General features: G+C 50.4%; 7 protein-coding genes across 7 annotated transcripts; 4 read left to right on the top strand and 3 right to left on the bottom strand.

The window, feature by feature from the left end:
- Positions 1-1,016: 1,016 nt before the first annotated feature.
- Positions 1,017-2,183, top strand: PFICI_12643 (uncharacterized protein; the record flags this gene model as incomplete). Its single annotated transcript, XM_007841224.1, has 2 exons — positions 1,017-1,611; positions 1,780-2,183. 2 exons carry the CDS (start codon positions 1,017-1,019, stop codon positions 2,181-2,183), a joined length of 999 nt encoding a protein of 332 aa, XP_007839415.1.
- Positions 2,184-4,466: 2,283 nt separating this feature from the next.
- Positions 4,467-6,523, top strand: PFICI_12644 (uncharacterized protein; the record flags this gene model as incomplete). The annotated part of the gene is made up of 3 exons (XM_007841225.1): positions 4,467-6,108; positions 6,156-6,238; positions 6,293-6,523. 3 exons carry the CDS (start codon positions 4,467-4,469, stop codon positions 6,521-6,523), a joined length of 1,956 nt encoding a protein of 651 aa, XP_007839416.1.
- An 848-nt stretch (positions 6,524-7,371) lies between these two features.
- Positions 7,372-8,666, bottom strand: PFICI_12645 (uncharacterized protein; the record flags this gene model as incomplete). Its single annotated transcript, XM_007841226.1, has 3 exons — positions 7,372-7,561; positions 7,619-8,587; positions 8,656-8,666. 3 exons carry the CDS (start codon positions 8,664-8,666, stop codon positions 7,372-7,374), a joined length of 1,170 nt encoding a protein of 389 aa, XP_007839417.1.
- A 1,713-nt stretch (positions 8,667-10,379) lies between these two features.
- On the top strand, positions 10,380-12,021 carry PFICI_12646 (uncharacterized protein; the record flags this gene model as incomplete). The annotated part of the gene is made up of 3 exons (XM_007841227.1): positions 10,380-10,398; positions 10,463-10,738; positions 10,793-12,021. 3 exons carry the CDS (start codon positions 10,380-10,382, stop codon positions 12,019-12,021), a joined length of 1,524 nt encoding a protein of 507 aa, XP_007839418.1.
- A 537-nt stretch (positions 12,022-12,558) lies between these two features.
- On the bottom strand, positions 12,559-13,906 carry PFICI_12647 (Pyrroline-5-carboxylate reductase; the record flags this gene model as incomplete). Its single annotated transcript, XM_007841228.1, has 3 exons — positions 12,559-13,294; positions 13,540-13,777; positions 13,888-13,906. The coding sequence occupies 3 exons, from the start codon at positions 13,904-13,906 to the stop codon at positions 12,559-12,561; spliced, it is 993 nt and encodes a 330-aa protein (XP_007839419.1).
- A 617-nt stretch (positions 13,907-14,523) lies between these two features.
- On the top strand, positions 14,524-16,366 carry PFICI_12648 (uncharacterized protein; the record flags this gene model as incomplete). The annotated part of the gene is made up of 2 exons (XM_007841229.1): positions 14,524-15,561; positions 15,638-16,366. 2 exons carry the CDS (start codon positions 14,524-14,526, stop codon positions 16,364-16,366), a joined length of 1,767 nt encoding a protein of 588 aa, XP_007839420.1.
- A 704-nt stretch (positions 16,367-17,070) lies between these two features.
- PFICI_12649 (uncharacterized protein) lies at positions 17,071-17,775 on the bottom strand (the record flags this gene model as incomplete). The annotated part of the gene is made up of 2 exons (XM_007841230.1): positions 17,071-17,397; positions 17,569-17,775. The coding sequence occupies 2 exons, from the start codon at positions 17,773-17,775 to the stop codon at positions 17,071-17,073; spliced, it is 534 nt and encodes a 177-aa protein (XP_007839421.1).
- Positions 17,776-17,867: the final 92 nt, after the last annotated feature.

A 17,867-nucleotide genomic window follows, 5' to 3' on the forward strand; every position in this document is an offset into this window, starting at 1 on the left:
TACTTTGGCCAATAATTGCTCGGAATATTCCCACAGCCTCTTGTTTGTAAAAGGTCTTGTCTACACACATATACTGGCTGGCAAAGGACAGCATGGAGGGACAGAGAAATGGATAGGCAGGAGGTAGATCAACCCTTACTGTGAGTTGGAATAGGTATGTTTGGCGTCTTTAATCGATCCTTTGATAAGTCATTATCTCGGTCGGTCGGTCCAGATAATGCCAGGCGAGCCATGGTGGCGAACCTTATTGTCCATTTCGCAGCAGCTGGCTTAATCACGAAAAGCCTCAAGGGGAGACCATCAAGTGCTGAAAGGATTGGCAAAAGTAGCCATGGTCTTCTCGAATTTTGCGCGGATATACAAGTTGAACTTGATTTCGACCCCAGAACAAGAAAGTCATCGAGGGTTCTGTTTGGAGGGAGGGGGGATAAGTTGCCATGACGTTTGGCCTTTCGCATGAATACTGGCGAATAACTCTGGCCTCCTCGCTGAAAAATGTTTCAAGGTTGAACACCGGCGCCACCAGAAGTCGTGAGTCACACTTCATACTTTTTAGCCCGAGGGGTCCTCGAAGCTCAACAAAAGTTGGAAACAATCCGTCCATCAAAATATAAAGCAGGCCCAGGCGTGTACACCTTATTAATCTATTCATTTCCCCCACTAGCTTTCTCGGTCCCATTCCGCTTCTCTACCAAAGCAAAGACCCTCTCTGATTTCCATATTTTTGATCACACGTCAACGGACACTCTCGCCTCTTCGCTTCAAGCTAGCATTATACAATATTCAAACAGAAGTCTCTCTTTTCAGCGACACAGCGGCTGATGCAGTGAGACCGCAAGGACTCACAAAACGAAAGGAGATAAAAGAGAGAATATCTCTTGGGCTAAACGCAAAGATTTCCGAAAATGGCCGCCACGCAAACTAACAAAACTTCATCCGAGGCTAGAGTCTTACGATTAAGGGACAGTATCACTAGAAGCTGGCCTGCCGCAAGCAAAGAAGAAATAACAATCGAAATGGAGGATATCTACAGAGTCCATTCTCACAGCGATGGACCTGCGAAGCCTTTAACTGAGGTTTTCGCAAAAGTTCTGTCATCGCTTACATCGATACAAGCACAAAGTCTTCCACAAGATGAAATGAAGCGCATCGATGGCATCGAGAAGCAACTACGACAGTCCATGAATCGCGTCGTGTTCGGAAGCAATTACATAGAGCACGTTGGACTCGGCCTCAATGAGACCCTGGGACTTTGTGAACGTGTCTTTCAAGGCGAAGATGTCGAGATCATTGATGAGAGAACCCCGGACTACGAAAAGAGGCTCTGGGAGGAATATGGCGCCCAGCTCAACAGCAAAGACGACAGGACAGTCAAATCCTTCAGTTACGGACGCACAGAAGTGATTAATCATGCCAAGGCTTTCCAGTACATGATCGATCAAATCGTTTCACTGGATATGCCAATTACGGAAGAGTGCATCACGACCACTCACCGGATCCTCTGCCAAGATACGCCCATCTTTCACCGAAGCGGTTCTGTTACTGACCCTCTCCATTACGCTGGCATTTACCGAGACGTTAGAAATATTCACGTTGGAGCTGGCGATACTAGTACGTAACTTTTCGTATTATTTTCCCCTCTTTTGGTTTATCTTATAGACAAACATTTCCCTTTGTGGTGCTATAGTGTAGTAGCTCTATGCGGAGATGCCCAAAACAGCTTCTTATAAACACGTTTATTGATCCAAAGAGGAAATTGCTAATATATATTTGTTGAAGTGTTCACTCCACCGAAAAAGGTTCCCGGAGCAATGAAGGCTATGATTGCCGACTTGAATCAAGATCTCGAGAATGCACAAAAGCACAAGAAGATCGACCCTTTTGCGTTAGCTGCCAAATATTCCATGCAATTCGTGCAAATCCATCCCTTTCAAGACGGCAACGGTCGCATGTGTCGTCTGATTCTCAACACAATACTGTGCAAATACGCTGGCGTAGTCGTGCCAATTGGCGAAGACGAAGACGACAAAAAGGCGTATATCGACATCAAGAAAAGGGCCAGCGCGGATGCATTGGATCATGGAGAGTATGCGACCTTTGTCCTACAGAAATCCGAGATACGATTACGCAACTTGAAAAAGATGCTTTCGGGAAAGAAAAGGTCAACAACCTTTCTTCTTTGATATGTTTTTTCCCTCTCTCTCTTCCCCCATTCTATCTGTTTCTTGCTTTCCGATTTTTTTCTTTCCCTGGCTGAACATATCAAGAAGTACTAACAAATCCCGGCAGTCGTGAGGAGACTTCTGCTTAGTCATTGTGCGTATTGGACAATTGTCCTCGGTGTGCAATTCGCAAATGGTCAACATTACATATCAGGGGCAACGTTATTCCATCGAGGTTTCAGGCGCTCGCTCGACGCACGGTGCCTAGGGTACCTACCTACCTACCTACGCAAAGTGCCTGGCGGAAACACGCCCAGCATTACCTGCTTTGGTAATGTTGACTGATGCGTTTGACCTGGGATTAGGATAGAGTGCAGTTGATGCATGTGAATGGGGAACCAGAGCAAAGGAAGAAAATTCGAAACAGCTGCAAATGATTGACTAAGGGATTTTACTTAAGGGGTGGGTACGCAAAAAAGGCGTGGAGCAACCGATGTTCAACTTCGTATAATATCCATCCATTATCCCTTCAGCGATTCGAAAACGGGGCCGAGTCTGTTTGGTCAAGGTGGAAATGACGACACTTTGAGAGGTAACTACTAGTGGAAGAGCAATAAAATACATTTCACGTTAGGCAAGGTACATACATATGTAGATAGTATAACCCAGCCATTTTGCGCGCATGTGTGTGTGTGTGCCACTTTTGATTCTGCTGCATTTATTACACTATTGCGTGCTTCCTCTCGAGTCAGCAGCGTTTTGACCTGGACCAGCTGCTGACATTGCTTTCTACTGCAGCAATTTGAACACATGTAAGCTATAAAGGTGTCAAAGATGACTGACTGGTCTGATCGACATGAAATTAGTTGCAAATGATCAATCAAATGTGCCAAAAAAAAAATTGTAACAAAGGACACTGGTACATTCCATCTACCTAACCCAGTGCCTAATTTGATGGCTCTGCAGAGAAGCGCCAGTAGGACGTTTCGGGTCGCCTAGCCCCCCAAAGGAGGTTCGTTCCGCTGCCAGTGCGCTCTGGACCTTGGCCCGACGGGAGAACCGACAGAAGCAACAAGCGTGCGCCAGTGGTGCCAACAAGTACCTCAGCGTACCTTTTACCTAACGCAGTGCACTGCATCTTTCTCATGCCCAGCTGATGCGAAAGTGGAAACATTAAAAAACCCCCCGCCTAGCAGCCAGCCATTGATACCGGTCGAGTACGTGCGTGCAGCGACAGAACTCGAGCCGGCAGCCAGCCAGCAAGCATCAGCACCGGCAGTCCGGGGGAAGTGCCAGCCAGCCGATCTCTGGAAAGCAGAGGGGGAGAGGAAGAGAGGGAAAGGGAAAAAAAGGGACTCCATGGTACATTGCCTGGCCCAGACAGGCATAAGCAGGACCATGACAGCAGCAGCAGCCGCAGGACCTTGGGCTTGAGCTCTTGGGCTGGACTTGGGACATGGACTTGGGACTTGACCCCAACTTTCCTTTTCCTGCCTTTCTCACGCTCTCGCTCGCTCATTCGACCAAAAGCAACGCCCAGTCGCATTGTTCATCTCCATCCCCATTCTCCGTTCTTTTTCGAGTCTCGCCTGCCCATTCCCTCGCCAATCCTCAACGTCCCTTTTATTTTACGATACAATCGTCGAATATCGTGCATCTCGACACGGGACACTGCCAAGAAGAGACAGGAACTCCGCCAACTCATTCCGAACTTGATTTCTCCAACATTTAGTACGGAAATACTCGACTTTTTGTTGCGCCTCGCCTTCTCATTCTGCTCCGTTCCTATTCGAGCCCCACAGATCCATGCCTCGAACCCATCACCGATCGCCTCTTTCTTAGCGAACACTGATCACGTTAGTGCCGGCCACCGCTGACCTGACCGGGCACCTCGAGGTACGCCGCCCTTTTGTTCCTCTTTTACATCATCCCGTCTTCATCGCTCGAGTCTTGCCTTGCAATTACAGACCCGAATACAACATTGCTGCTGCGCTGCAAGCGCCCAACCAAAGTCGACAACTCTCAAGGAATATCATAATTGTTGTTCGGGTTGTACAAAGCAGCACGAGACATTCATCTGATCTCCAGCGGTTACTGATGCCCTCCTAGAGACCTGTCGACCAAACAAAGTCGCACCGGTCCAGGCCACAGCCTACCTTGATTATCGATCGGTTCATGCGCAGTCGACCTTTTCCGTCAGCCTGGAACGACGCTGCTGCAACATCTCGGCGGTAGCGAAGAATGGCTGGATACAGTCGCGCGTTAAGTTTCTCGGAAAGTAGAGGAAGCGTAATGGGGGACGATATGACCCTGAACACAACCAGCGGTCCGGTGAACCACAGGATGGACAAGATGCAACAACCGAGGCCGAGAGGGCCACCGACGCCCAGTATGAGTACTCCCGCGCCAGACTTTGACCAGCAACAGCAACAACAGCAGCAGCTCACGGGTTCTCCCCCGCCACCTCCCACGCCAGCTGCTTCTCCTGGTCCAGCACACCCTCAGGCAGACTGGAGCGAAGCAGCCGAGGATGAGGACTTCTTTCTCGCCCACGTTCGTCAACATTTTCAGACCTGCTCCGGACCGCAGCGAAATCGACTTCTGGCCGACCTGTTGAACATGTGCACAACCCAGCAACTGAGTTTCGTACATCAGTTCGTAAGCCCTCTGCTCAAGAAGGATCCATTCACAAGTTTGCCGGACGAGCTATGCCTGCGGATATTGTCCTTCATCGACGACCCCCTCGTCTTGGCCCGGGCTTCCCAAGTTTCCCGGAGGTGGCGAGATCTGTTGAGTGACGATGTGACATGGAAGAACCTGTGTGTCAAGCACGACTACGGGCGTAGATTGTCCGAAGTATATCACGGTGTCCCCAACCATGCACCGACTCGACCAGGTCTCCACCCGCTATCTGATTCCGATCAACCCAACCATAGCTTCCCCGGGGCTTACCGACCGGCCCCGCCCATGCAGCAAGTCTCGAGGAGTTTTGACGGTTCAGATCGCCCAAAGCTGCGATCTTACAAATCTCACTTCAAGCAGAGATATTTGGTGGAGTCAGCATGGCGCACTGGAGGCCGCAACACCATTCGAACCATTACACAGGACGGCAGGGTCGTGACTAGCTTGCACTTGACGCCCAAGTACATTGTCGTGGCTCTGGATAATGCCAGAATCCATGTCTTTGACCGTGAAGGAAATGCATTGTGGACTTTGCAGGGACACGTTATGGGCGTATGGGCCATGGTCCCATGGGACGACTTATTGGTGAGTGGTGGTTGTGATCGTGACGTCCGAGTCTGGGATATGCAGACGGGGCAATGCCTCCACACTCTTCGCGGCCACACTTCCACCGTAAGGTGTCTTAAGATGTCAGACGCCAACACGGCCATCTCGGGATCTCGGGATACAACTCTGCGAGTTTGGGATATTCGGACGGGAGTGTGCCGGAATGTTCTAGTTGGCCATCAGGCCAGCGTTCGGTGTCTCGAGATCAAGGGTGATATCGTGGTTTCCGGCAGTTATGATGCAACAGCCAAGATTTGGAGCATCTCGGAGGGCAGGTGCCTGCACACGTTGAGTGGACACTTCAGTCAGATCTACGCCATTGCATTTGATGGCCAAAGGGTTGTCACCGGCTCCCTCGATACTAGTGTTCGCGTCTGGGATGCTCACACTGGTGAGCCTGTTGCAGTTCTGCAAGGGCACACTTCATTAGTCGGCCAATTGCAGCTCAGGGGTAATACTCTTGTTACCGGAGGTTCGGATGGCTCAGTCAGGGTCTGGTCTCTGGAAAAGATGTGCCCCATTCACCGACTGGCCGCCCACGATAACAGCGTCACGAGCCTGCAATTTGATGATACGCGCGTTGTCAGTGGTGGCAGCGACGGCCGGGTCAAGATTTGGGATGTCAAAACCGGTCATCTCGTCCGAGAACTGATTACAGGTTTGTAGTGATGCACCTCCTGATTGTTCCTCTTACTTACCAGGAAGCAGCTGAATCTGTCTGGCGTGTCGTATTCGAGGACGAAAAGTGTGTGGCTGTGGCTAACCGCGGGAACCGCGTTATGATGGAGGTAAGCTAAATCTATTTTACCCAACTGATGGACTCAATCTTATCATCGTTTAAGGTCTGGTCATTTTCACCTCCCGAGGACGTGTATTCCGATCGCCCAGTCTCTTTTCCCCAAGCTGCAGAAAAGGAGCCTGCAAGGACCTTGAACCTCGACTATCGACGCTCCACTTTGGGCTTGCCGAGCATTATCCCGACTGACGACGAAGATGTCGACATGAGGGACGCTGCACCTTCGACAGCCCCTACTCATACTACAACCTTTTTCCATGACGAAGAGGAACACTAGTTTCCAGGTCAGCCATTGTTCAGACAGGCTGGAAAGACTCTTCAAACATGATTACCCACTTTTATTGGTTGATGAGGACACGGGAAGGTTACATACACTTGACGCTTCATCATTTGTCAAAAGCAGTAAGCATACTTGGCACAAATTGCATGGCTAGGCGTTGGCAACAGACGAAATTGGCATTATTTTACCACCTCGGAGCATGATATCATTTGGAACGGGACTTCGAATTTTCACATAGACGCGAGGAGGTTCGCGTGTGGCGTTTTTTCACCAACAGGAAGGATGGGCACGGATACCAGACTTTTTTTTTAATGTGAATATGCTGGGATGCTTGGCGCTTGGCCGTTCAGTATTATCGGCTTACTATAGTAAAACCATTGGTTTATCTATATTGATATATAAGAGAACTTTGACAAAGAGCTAGCGATGTTCAGGTGACTTATTGTGAATATGATGGATTGACAGGAAAACTGCCGAGTCAAATGCAATGGTGCAGGAAGTGAACAGTGAGCCGCAAACATCAAAACATGGCTGGCTCATTATAGCATTTGCAGTTTCGCCTCGTAATACAATGGTATATACGCACTATCGTACAAAAGCGTATCTATATCTCATCATGGTGTCTCGTAGGGTAACCCGCTATCATCGATTATCGTGGTCGTACAGTATCAGGACACATGACTTTTCCACTTTCTTTCCCTGAATCCTCCATCACTATATCGAAAACAAAACATCCGGCCGAACAACGCCCTGTCTATATTGCCTTCAACTCCCAAAAAGTTTTTCTCGTACATCTTTTGATCGCTCATTTCAAGGAATTATACAGCCATGAAACATGGACAAGTCTAGTGATGATGTCCAAACTGCATTAACAGAGGGAGCAGCATCCCTGCGACGGTCGCGATAGTGTCACGCATTTGCGGTCTTGTTTGTTTCCTTGGGCCCATATTCGGGCTCTCTGCGTATCCATTGGAGTTGACGACATCGTGAGAAGAGCCAGCCTCGCCTTCTTGCATTGCGTGCATTGCCACGTATCTGTGACGATGGGCATTAGTGTCCGTCTGAATGGAGAGAATCCGCACAAGTACTCACAAGAATGTGCCTGCAGAAAAGAGTAGCAGCATTCCGGTCCACCACTGGTTCCATTCGCCGGCTTCGCCCCCCTCTGCTCGTCCACCCAAGAGATTTACCAGGATGAAAGTAGCCCAAGCGCCGAATGGCGATGCCAAGCTGAAGACTATCAGATGGCCCCTGGCTCCTCTTTTCGACAGACCTTGCTTCAAAAGGACAGATGTCAAGCCAAAAGCCGCCGGAGCCTTGTGTATCATGATAGCCAGGAACACAATAAAACCCAACTTCATGTCCGATCCGGCGGCGGAAGCGCCCATCGCAATGCCATCGGCAGCGGCATGGATAACGAGACCCGTCGTGGTGGCCAAGCTCCTCGATTGTCTAGGCGTTGGTGTCAGGCTGCCCAGGAAACCCTCACTTTCGTCCTCGTCGCCGGGCAGATCCGAAGCCCCCAGATTGCTCAGACTGATGTGCCGCGGGGCTGGTGGAGGCGTAAAGTTGTCCGAAGCATGGCGAGGCAGGCGGTCGATTAGGAACATGAGGACAAAACCAAGTATCAATGATAATCCGACATAAAATGTAGGCACCGCTTCAGGGGGCGCAGGGAGGTGCTCGGACGGTGTCTTTGTGGGCGGGTCATCCTCTCGTGGACCAACAGCAGTACTGCTGGCGAAGGCATCGGCATCGGGCATAATGACTGGTAGTGTCTGTTTCAATTGTTCGTCGACTTGCCCAGTCTTGACCGTGTCAATCTCGTAGCGATCGCCTGTCCAGTGCATCAAGGCATCGGCTCGTCCCACCAAAACGTCTCTCCGGGCTCCATGGGTGTGGCCCGCCCCCAACGACGCCTCCGAAATGGCAGATATGCCTTCAGGTATAATGACAATCAAGGATGTGCCGACGAGAATTCCAACTCCTATACTGGACAAGAGGCGCAGTTGCGATTGTGACAAGGACATGGATAATGGAAGTGCACCAGCTAGGAAGGACCTGTTCGGACATCAGTTTTTTCTCCTTCGGACCTCAAGTCGCTGGTTCGATCGAATGAGAGGGCTTACGCTATAGCCATGACGGCCTGAATGAAAAAAGAGTCAGCATCATTCATTTATCAATTGTAAAGACTTGGGTGGCCGGTGTGGGTGGTTGTGGTAGCAAAACTGACCGTCAAGGCGAGTAACAACATCACTCCTGCCATGGTGGCTTCTTGATCTCGCGTACGTAGCGTTGAGCTTTCAGCGTTCCTAAGGTATTGCGCTACGAAGACATTGGCGATGTCCAAATCCAGAAGAAGTAGCAGGAAAACCCCTTACGAACAGAGAATGTATTCGTTCGAGCCGATGAGAAGGGGGTAGTATTTGTAAAAGCAAGAACTTGCAGAGAGCGGGCCGGTTCCCAAACGTTGATTCTTCTTTGCTCCCTCTGTTGCCGAAAGCAAAAAGGCAGATGGATTTGTAGGACCATCAAATCAATTGCTTGGCTGGTCTGGTACTTGTCAATGCTTTATTAGCGCGAGCTACCTCCCTGGTACATTGGAAATGTACATTTTTAGGTGCAGCATCGATCCACTAACGAACCCCTGTCGCATTCCACCAAACCCCTGGACCGACCATCGTACGTCACGTCACTGCCGCTGAACCGTTCACTCAGATATCAAAACCACCATTGTCGGTCCATAGCTACTGGACCACATCCATATCTGAGGCACCTTGATGTTTCAACCACTGATATATATCGATCATAACTGTAGATATTGTACTGGAAATTCTCAGCTTCAAAGCCTGGAACTCTTCGGCGTGCCTGCAAGAAAAGAAAACAGCCAAGTTATTCGGGAACACCAGCTACCAGCCACCTGTTTCTATATAGGTTTGGCTCTTGGTGCCGATTTCCAGAATCATGCTAATGAGGTATAGGTTTGCAGGCAGAGTCGGTTGAGTCTCGATACTTCAAGGTTCTCAAGGGACTAGATTCAGGTATACTGGTGGTGATATCTTAGGGTCAACTTTTATCAAACTGCCATACGCCATACAAAGATATCAATATTTCATGCAGAGAAGCTGTACTGTTATTCTGGAGTAAATGCCTATTTGTCCCTTGTTTTCTTCTTCTTCAATCTTCAAACCTTGGACAATGAAATGAATGCAGCAAAGTGCATAACCACAGCCGACTTCCCATGTATCGCCACACACATTGCTAGGCATTACTTGAGGGGAATATTTAATACAGAGGACACGTTCCTTGAATCTATGGACACAAGGAATATGGATTATGAAAGAATAAGTTTTCATCCTATCTGTGGGAAATAAATTCAAAGGCGCAAGTCAAGACCTTCGGTCATTGATCATTGAATAATATAGGGACGACAAACAAGATAATGGTTGATCTGATAAGAATAACGCCCAAGGATATCTATCTAGTATACTAATACAGACAGCTCTTTTTATTAGTCGAGAGGCCGATCAGGTACAAGATCAAAAGGGTCCCCCCGGTGCGGTTTGCTAAAAGAATTGTGGCCCGTGCTTGCCGTCTGCTGCCCCATCAATTTAGTGAGACGCGCCTAAGGACGATGCAGCAGCAGCGCGTTCAAGGTATCGCGTTTAATTGATTTCGCATAAAGCTGCATTGAAGCTCAACAAATCAACTTTTCAATTCAATCACCAATAACAGCATAATTAGAGCCCAGAGCCTCTACACCGACTGGCAGAACCCGCCAGATCTACAATTTCACTTGAGTCAGAAACAAAGCGCATTCCTGGCAACAGGACTGCCACAAACGCGGCTCACCATGGCCAGCGACGAAGAGTGTATGCGACACCTTGAATATACACCCGAGATCGCAGCCGTTGCGCAATGCTAATGAAACCACAGGGATCGTCGATGCCAATGAGGCGTTCAACATCTCGTTGGTACGCCCCCGCGAGTCGGGCCTCGAAAAAGTCGAGTCCTTCCACCCTACATTCTCGTATCCCATCTTCGGCGAGCAAGAGCAAATCTTTGGCTATAAGGGCCTGAAAATCAACCTGCAATTCAATGCTAGTGATGTGCGACCAAATCTCTCGGTTTCATCGACCAAGAAGTTCCAGACTCTCGGTGAGGCTGAGGCACTCGATGTCGCTGGCACTCTGAAGAACTTCCTGCCTGGAGGTACGTGTCATTCCCCCCAAGAGAATCTCTATGTTCGACGCTGACTGGGCGCAGTCGCTTTCCAAAACAAGAAAGATTTCGAGGCTGCCGTAAAGGCAGTGCCCACAGACTGGACCCCACCGGGTGAGCTGATCAAGACATTCGAACGCGACGGTGAAACCTACGAGGTCTGGAAGGGTAATCTTGCAGACCAAACCGTGAAGCAGTTGGTTAAGCGCCTTCAGATTCTGGTTCTGCTCTACATCGAAGGCGGTTCATACATTGGCGAGGACGCGGACGGTAACGACGAACCCGAGTACTCTCTTGCACGATGGGACGTGTATTTCCTGTACAAGAAACAGACCACCGACGGCGGACTCGCAGAGTATACCTTCCAAGGCTATTCTACCGTGTACAACTTTTGGCTGTTTGAGTCTCTTACGCCCCCTTCAACTCCGCCAAAGCTTCTTGAGCCCAAGGTCGACCAGTCATGGGAGCTGCCCCAGGGAGATTTGCCATACTCGCAGATTCCTCACCGCGCGCGGATATCACAGTTCGTTATTCTCCCTCCTTTCCAAGGCAAGGGCTGTGGCGCCATGCTTTACAACACCATCTTTGAAACTGAGCTCAAGGACGTTATGACCAAGGAGGTCACGGTTGAAGACCCAAATGAAGCCTTCGACCTCCTCCGCGATCTCTGCGACATGAAGTACCTTCGCGCAAACGTCCCAGAGTTTGCAGAGCTGTCTATCAAACCCGACATTTCCATCCCCCAGAAGGGTGGAATCTTGCACCACAACCTACAGGTTACACATGCAAACAGTGCCATTTCTCCAAAGGCCATTGTCGACATTGATGTCCTTGAATCCATTCGTAAGAAGACAAAGATTGCTCCCAGACAGTTCCACCGCCTCGTCGAAATGCATTTGATGTCAAAGTTGCCACTTTCTGTGCGCCCAGTCCCCGAGTCAACAGACGAGAGCATGGACCCGCCCAAGACTGGCAAGCCTTCAGACGCAGACAAGAACGTCTACACACAATGGCGCCTTTTGCTGAAGCAGCGTTTGTACCGTCGCAACGTGGGAGTCTTGGCTGAATTTGAGACTACGGAGCGAATCATCAAGTTGAATGAGACTCTGGAGAACGTGGAATGGGAGTACGCCCGCATTCTCGAGAGATTGAATGCCCCTAGACTAGGCGAGCAGAACGATGAGGGTACGACGGACGCAAAGGGAAAGAGGAAGGCTAGCGGTGGAGAAGACGGCGAGCCGTCGTCGAAGAAGGCAAAGGTGGACAGTGTTTGAGATGATGCTTTTCATTTTGATACAATGTACGCCCATGGTGCCTGGCCAAGATCTCATGTGACTGGCATGGAAATGCGGTCACTGAAGTTCTCCTGACTCTGCAATATCGAGCAGAACGGCAGACAAGGAAAAGGACTGGAAAATAACTGAGCTTTGGTGGATAAGAAAGCTCTCATATGGCTGCGCCAAACCCGGTTGTATCCGAGTTGTGATGCCACCTAATTTACATACCCCTTGAATTAGTCACGGACAAAAAGACTTCATAGTGAGACGAGAATATGTTATATTCGTGTATTGATGTTGCATTTCGCAAGTCAAATCTGCTAGCACCACAGTTGCAGTTCGTGTTACTTCTTTATTCAGTCTAGGTTATATACGGTCTATGGCTTCTAGATGTGTAAAATGATACGAAATGAATCATCCACCGCTTGGTAGGAGAAATGACATCAGTAGTGAACAGTTGGAGCGAGATACATATTTCCCCAAACGTAAAACCCCCTACTTCCCTTTGACACGATCCAACAACCAAATAAGTAGCTACTCCCAACTATTCACGTGATGTCCGCCATGCCTCCTCGTCCCGTTGACACCAGTCTCGCCGCGACCCAGGGCACTGGCAATAGAGGATGACTCTCTTACCGCTCTGCTTACCGCACCTCGAACGCCACCCTCTTCGAGAACGAGGAGACCGCCAATGGTGCAGCCACCGGGCGTGGCCACCTTGTCCCTCACGGAGGCCGGATGCTCGCCGGCCAACACCATGGCTGCAGTACCACGCATCGACTGCGCGGCCATGCGGGTAGCCTCGTCGCGAGGGAGACCCATGGCCACGGCACCATCGATGGCGGCCTCGAGCACGAGGGAGAAGAAGGCAGGAGCAGATCCAACAAGAGCGGTGGAGGCATCCATGCTGTGGACGGGCAAGTAGACGACATCTCCAATGCGGCGGAAGATCCAAGTGACCAGGGTAGCGACCTGGGGCGGCGGCGGCACGTTGCTGTCGGCAATGACGGTCATACCCTCACCGATGACGCTGGCCGTGTTGGCCAAGGCGCGGATGATCTGGACTCGGTTCTTGTCGCTGCCATCCACAGCATCTGCATCGGCCACCGAGGTTGGCTCGGACGCTGTAAGAATGCTCTCAATGTGCGATACGGTGATACCGGCACAGATGCTGATCAGCAGCTTGCCATGAAGCGCCTTGGCCATGCCCGGCTCTGACAGAATAGGCTTGATGGCATGGGGCTTACAGGCCAACAAGATGATCTCGGATCTAAGGAGGAGAACGCATTAGCTCATTCTTATCCTTGGGTGCAGTATTCTCGGTTTAAGTCACTCGAAGTCTGCACCATCAGAAATGATGAGTTCTGACTGCAGCCACATGTGCAAGGGTTTCCCTTTGATGAGAGGCGGCGCCGTTCTTGCCGTGCATCAGACTAAGGCAAGGTAATCCCGTTTCGTGAAACGCGGGCCGGCGATGCAAGCAATCGGTGAATTTATTATCAAGGATGAGCATACCTTTGTACAGCCGCAACATTGTCCTTCTGTACCACCTTGACGCAAGAAGTATGTTGCCAGAGCTCCTTCTTCACTCGCTTGGCAGTGGCCGGGGTGCGGACACAGGCAATGAATCGGGTAGGCAAACTGGCCGGAACCTCCTCAGCAGGAGCCGAAGGGTCGGACTGAAGCGGCCTGGGCCCGCGCAGAGAGTTCAGAGAAGCCAGAATGCCAGATAGGATGGCAATGCCCATGTTGCCTGTTTCCAAGAAAGCATGTTAGGTGATGTTAAAAATGGCATGGTATCTTTACGAAATCACTTGCAACCTTATTTGGCTGCAACTGTATCGTTTTGTGAAAAAGGCGTACCGCATCCAAGCACCGCCATTGTGAGCTCTCCGCCCTCATTTGGGTGTGACGGTAATGCTAGCATCTTGAATTTATAATAATAAGTATCTCGAGACTCGAGTCTGTGTAAGTGGTAAAATGGTTGTAAATCGCAGGATAGGGAAAAGGAGACAGGAGGAAACAGATTTCAAAGTTCTCTAGAAATAGTAGTAGTAAAAAAAGAGCGCCAAGAGCTTGGGCCTTGCCAGTAACGACTATTTTACTTCGTATGCAACGACAGAATATCCCTTGAACAGCTTTGGACAAGAGTCAATCAAAGCTTCAAAAAAAGGAGGACCTCAGGACCCCGCTTCAACCAAGCTTCGTGTTTGCAGTGTGCACGCTCTGGAATTATTACACGATTGCAGACAGGTACCTGTTATTATTAAACCCGTCCTGAGCAGTTGCGACAATTTTCAATCCAGTTCATCTCATTCAGCGATACCCCGCGATCTCCATTTGACTTGATCCGAAGTCGCATGAGCCTCGACAAACAATTGAGCTTGGTCTAGCCATCTTACGTACTACATTGAGCCTGAAATCGCCTAGCGGTTGCATTTCGACATCATATCGGTACATAAACCTTGAGGTCTCTAGTGCCCACACGGTCGGACCACAATGGGTGTTCGCCGATGCAAGAAAAAGCCCCGCGGCACCTGGAAGGGGCGCCGTGGTGCACGGTCGTTAGATCGGCGTCAGGCTCTTAACCATAGACGCGACAGCGACAGCGACAGTGTGGGGTTGCCATTGTCTATCCGGCAGGGTTCACCAGAGGGTAGCAGCTACCAAGTTCGCGACAAACCTCGCGACAAACCTGATGACGACAAACGTGCGCACAGCACAAGCAGCTTGTTGACCCCATTGACCGATCACAATATTGTCAGCCACAAGGACGAGGATTTGAGCAGTAATCAGGAATATCAGTACGACGAGTATCAGCTGCGTGCCAAGCGCAATCTCGCTCGCGCCGCCAACGACAGCCTTAGACAACAATTTCATCCAGCTGCTGTTGCAGGTGAACTCGCCCAAGGCAACCGACCGCCCACTCCGATTCCACAAAGCCCTCACTGGGATATCTACACCAGAGCATCATCGCATCACCAGCCAAGGGACAAGCCCAATAATCCCAAGACTAATTACGGTTCGGGAAATCGTGGCCGCAAGCGCAAAGCTCACGACAGCTCCCAGTCCAAGTCTTGGACAGACGCCCGGGTTGATTTCTTGGGCAATTTTCGCCGTAAATCTTCCACCAAGAGACACAGACCTTCACAGACTTTCGTTCCTCAACCAGAGCAGGCTGATCGCAATCCTCCCAACTGTGGCAACAGCGACGACGACGAAGACGACGAGCCTCTAATCCCCCTCAGTGTCGCCCTCGCATCACTGCGTCCTACACAGCCTGCCTTTTGGAGTTTTAGAAATATTCGAAATTGGGCAAAGGCCCCCGAGATTGTTGAACAGGACAGAAGGCGCAAGATTATAGAGGACTACGACTTGAACATGGCCGACCCTTTTGAGGTTCGCATGCGCTTCAGCGGCCAGTTGCAACACCTCAATGCTAGTGTGGTCTCAGCCCAAAAGGCCGCCCAGTATGCCATGAAGCATCGGGATATGAGCGAGGACTTGCACAGCTGTATCTTGGAGCAGCTGGAAAAGGTGTGTATTAGTGGATAATATCGGTCTTGGGTCGGTAGTAACGAACAATTGTCGCTGACCACATTTTCACACGCAGAACTCCATGAATACCCGAGCCAACATCATGTATTTCATTGAACCTTTCCTCGAGCTGGCCGAGAAGGAGCGAAATGGCAACGACTATATTAGGAGGATGCAGCGCGACATTATTCGCGTCGTCGATGCAGTCTGTCCCGAAGATGGGTCTGGCGCTGCCAACGTTAAGGTCGTCCGCAAAGTTCTGCGTGGCCTCATGGGCAAGGGCTTTCTTCTAGAGCAAACGGTAGAGGAGATTGAAGAGTGTCTCAAAGATCGTGCTGCCGCTAGCCACGCAGACCTGGGGTTCTCAAGTCCCGTAAATGGCACGGCTGATAGTGCGGCAAAAGGCACTGACTACAAGGCCACAACAGCTATTGCTGATGCGAATGCCCCCAAAGCCAAGCCAGCTAAGCTCGAGAAACGCCAGATTGAACAGCGTATTGAGGAGGATCGTGAGCGCCACAAGAAGATGCGTGAGAATATGTGGGTTACTCCCAAGGACCAAGAGGAGAAGCTCCGCAAGCTCTGGGACGAAGTAAGCGATTGCGGTGAGGATGATGACCGTCTAGGTCAGGAGGATGAAGACGAGTGTGTCGAGCTCACAGGCACTGGTGTCGATCAAGCTGCCCGAAGAAGTGAGTATCTTGCCAGAGAGCAAGCAAAGAAGAAGCCTCATGACCGGACCCAGAATGGCTTCACGACAGATCTGGAGGGCGATGTTCGCATGAACGGAAATCATTTGCGATAGAGGCGAGAGGATTCGCCTACACTCACCTCGTTGATCACTGAGACGGAATCGAGGTTAGAGCTGGAGTCGGGGTCTACACTGGGTCGAGATCGAACGCAAGAGCAAGGCCAAATATGAAGATAAAATAATGAGTGGCCGCCGAGGAAACATGACGTTTGGCGGTCATGACCGAAAAGCATTTGCAGGTGTTTGCGGTGGCACAGGGCACGGAAGGCGATCAAAAGGGACATTGCAACGGCGTTCAAGAAGCTGCTTTTTGCGAATTCAAAATGGCATAGGAGGAAACGTTTCCGCATCAACAATCACGGCTGAGATCCAGAGAAATTCTCAAGTGGTATTTGGTTCTGTTGTATAGTATAATTGCAGGCCGGAGTATGGTTTTCAGATGAGTTGGCAGCGATTGGCCGATATGCGATTCACTCGGCAATGGCGCAATGATACCCATAGCAGGATAGGTAGACTTTGACTGTATTTGCATAAAAAGAGTTTCTCCCCGGTGCGTCGATTGAGATGCTAACATCTTTGTGTGTATTGTTACAGTGTGGTTAGTTAGGTACATGTATGCACATTTCTCCCTTTTCTATATCTGCCATTTATATCCACCCCCTAAACCATGAGTGGATTTCGTAGACAGTAGACATAACCATGCCTTATGGTACACAAATCCGGCGGACCAGATTGCCTCGTTCTTGTGTAGAGAGTATTTATTCCATCGTGACAACAGCGCCGAGCTCCTTCAGCGTTGCCATGATCTTCTCAGCCTCCTCCTTGGGTACGCTGTCCTTCAGCGTCTTGGGTGCGCTCTCGACAAACTTCTTGCTGTCCACCAGCGAGAGACCGAGCAGACCCTTCACCTCCTTGATGATCTTGGCCTTGGCGCCAGCGTCAAAAGACTGCAGCTTAATGGCAAACAGAGTCTTCTCTTGTGCGGCCGGGGCGGGCTCATCGGCCTCCTCTGCGGCTGCGGCTGCTGGCGCAGCCGGTGCTGCGGCGAAACCTCCAACGGGGAGATCAGGAATGTTGAGACGCGACTGCAGCAAGTCTTGTTAGTATCTGGGTCTTGCTCTGGGTGAATTGATAGTGAAGTCGTGCGTGAACTTCGATGGGGTCGTTTCTGGATCTTGTGGCGCGTGCTCATATCACAGTCCAAGACTGAGGGGCTTGGCGCAACCTATGTGTGGTACCATGCGTTTCGAACCTACCTTCAGAGAAGAGACAAGGTCGGCAGTCTCGAGCAGGGTCAATTGGCTGATCTGGTCGACAATGGTGGCGATCTTTGGGTTGGTCGAGACGGCAGCCTCTGTAGATTCGCACCTCCTCTGGATGAATGATGTGGAGGGGCGGAGGGAGCTTCGGACTCGGATGGAGCGAGCGCAGCTGCGAGCTGCTATTCTGCACGGCGACGACATGGCGGCTGGGTGGGATGGGCTGAATTGTGGAATACGCAACTGATCGGACTCCCTTGGGATTGAAGCTTCGCGATGACTTCGAAATTTGAGCT

Source organism: Pestalotiopsis fici, assembly GCF_000516985.1.
Source record: "Pestalotiopsis fici W106-1 unplaced genomic scaffold PFICI_Scf_10, whole genome shotgun sequence".
NCBI lineage: Eukaryota > Fungi > Ascomycota > Sordariomycetes > Amphisphaeriales > Sporocadaceae > Pestalotiopsis > Pestalotiopsis fici.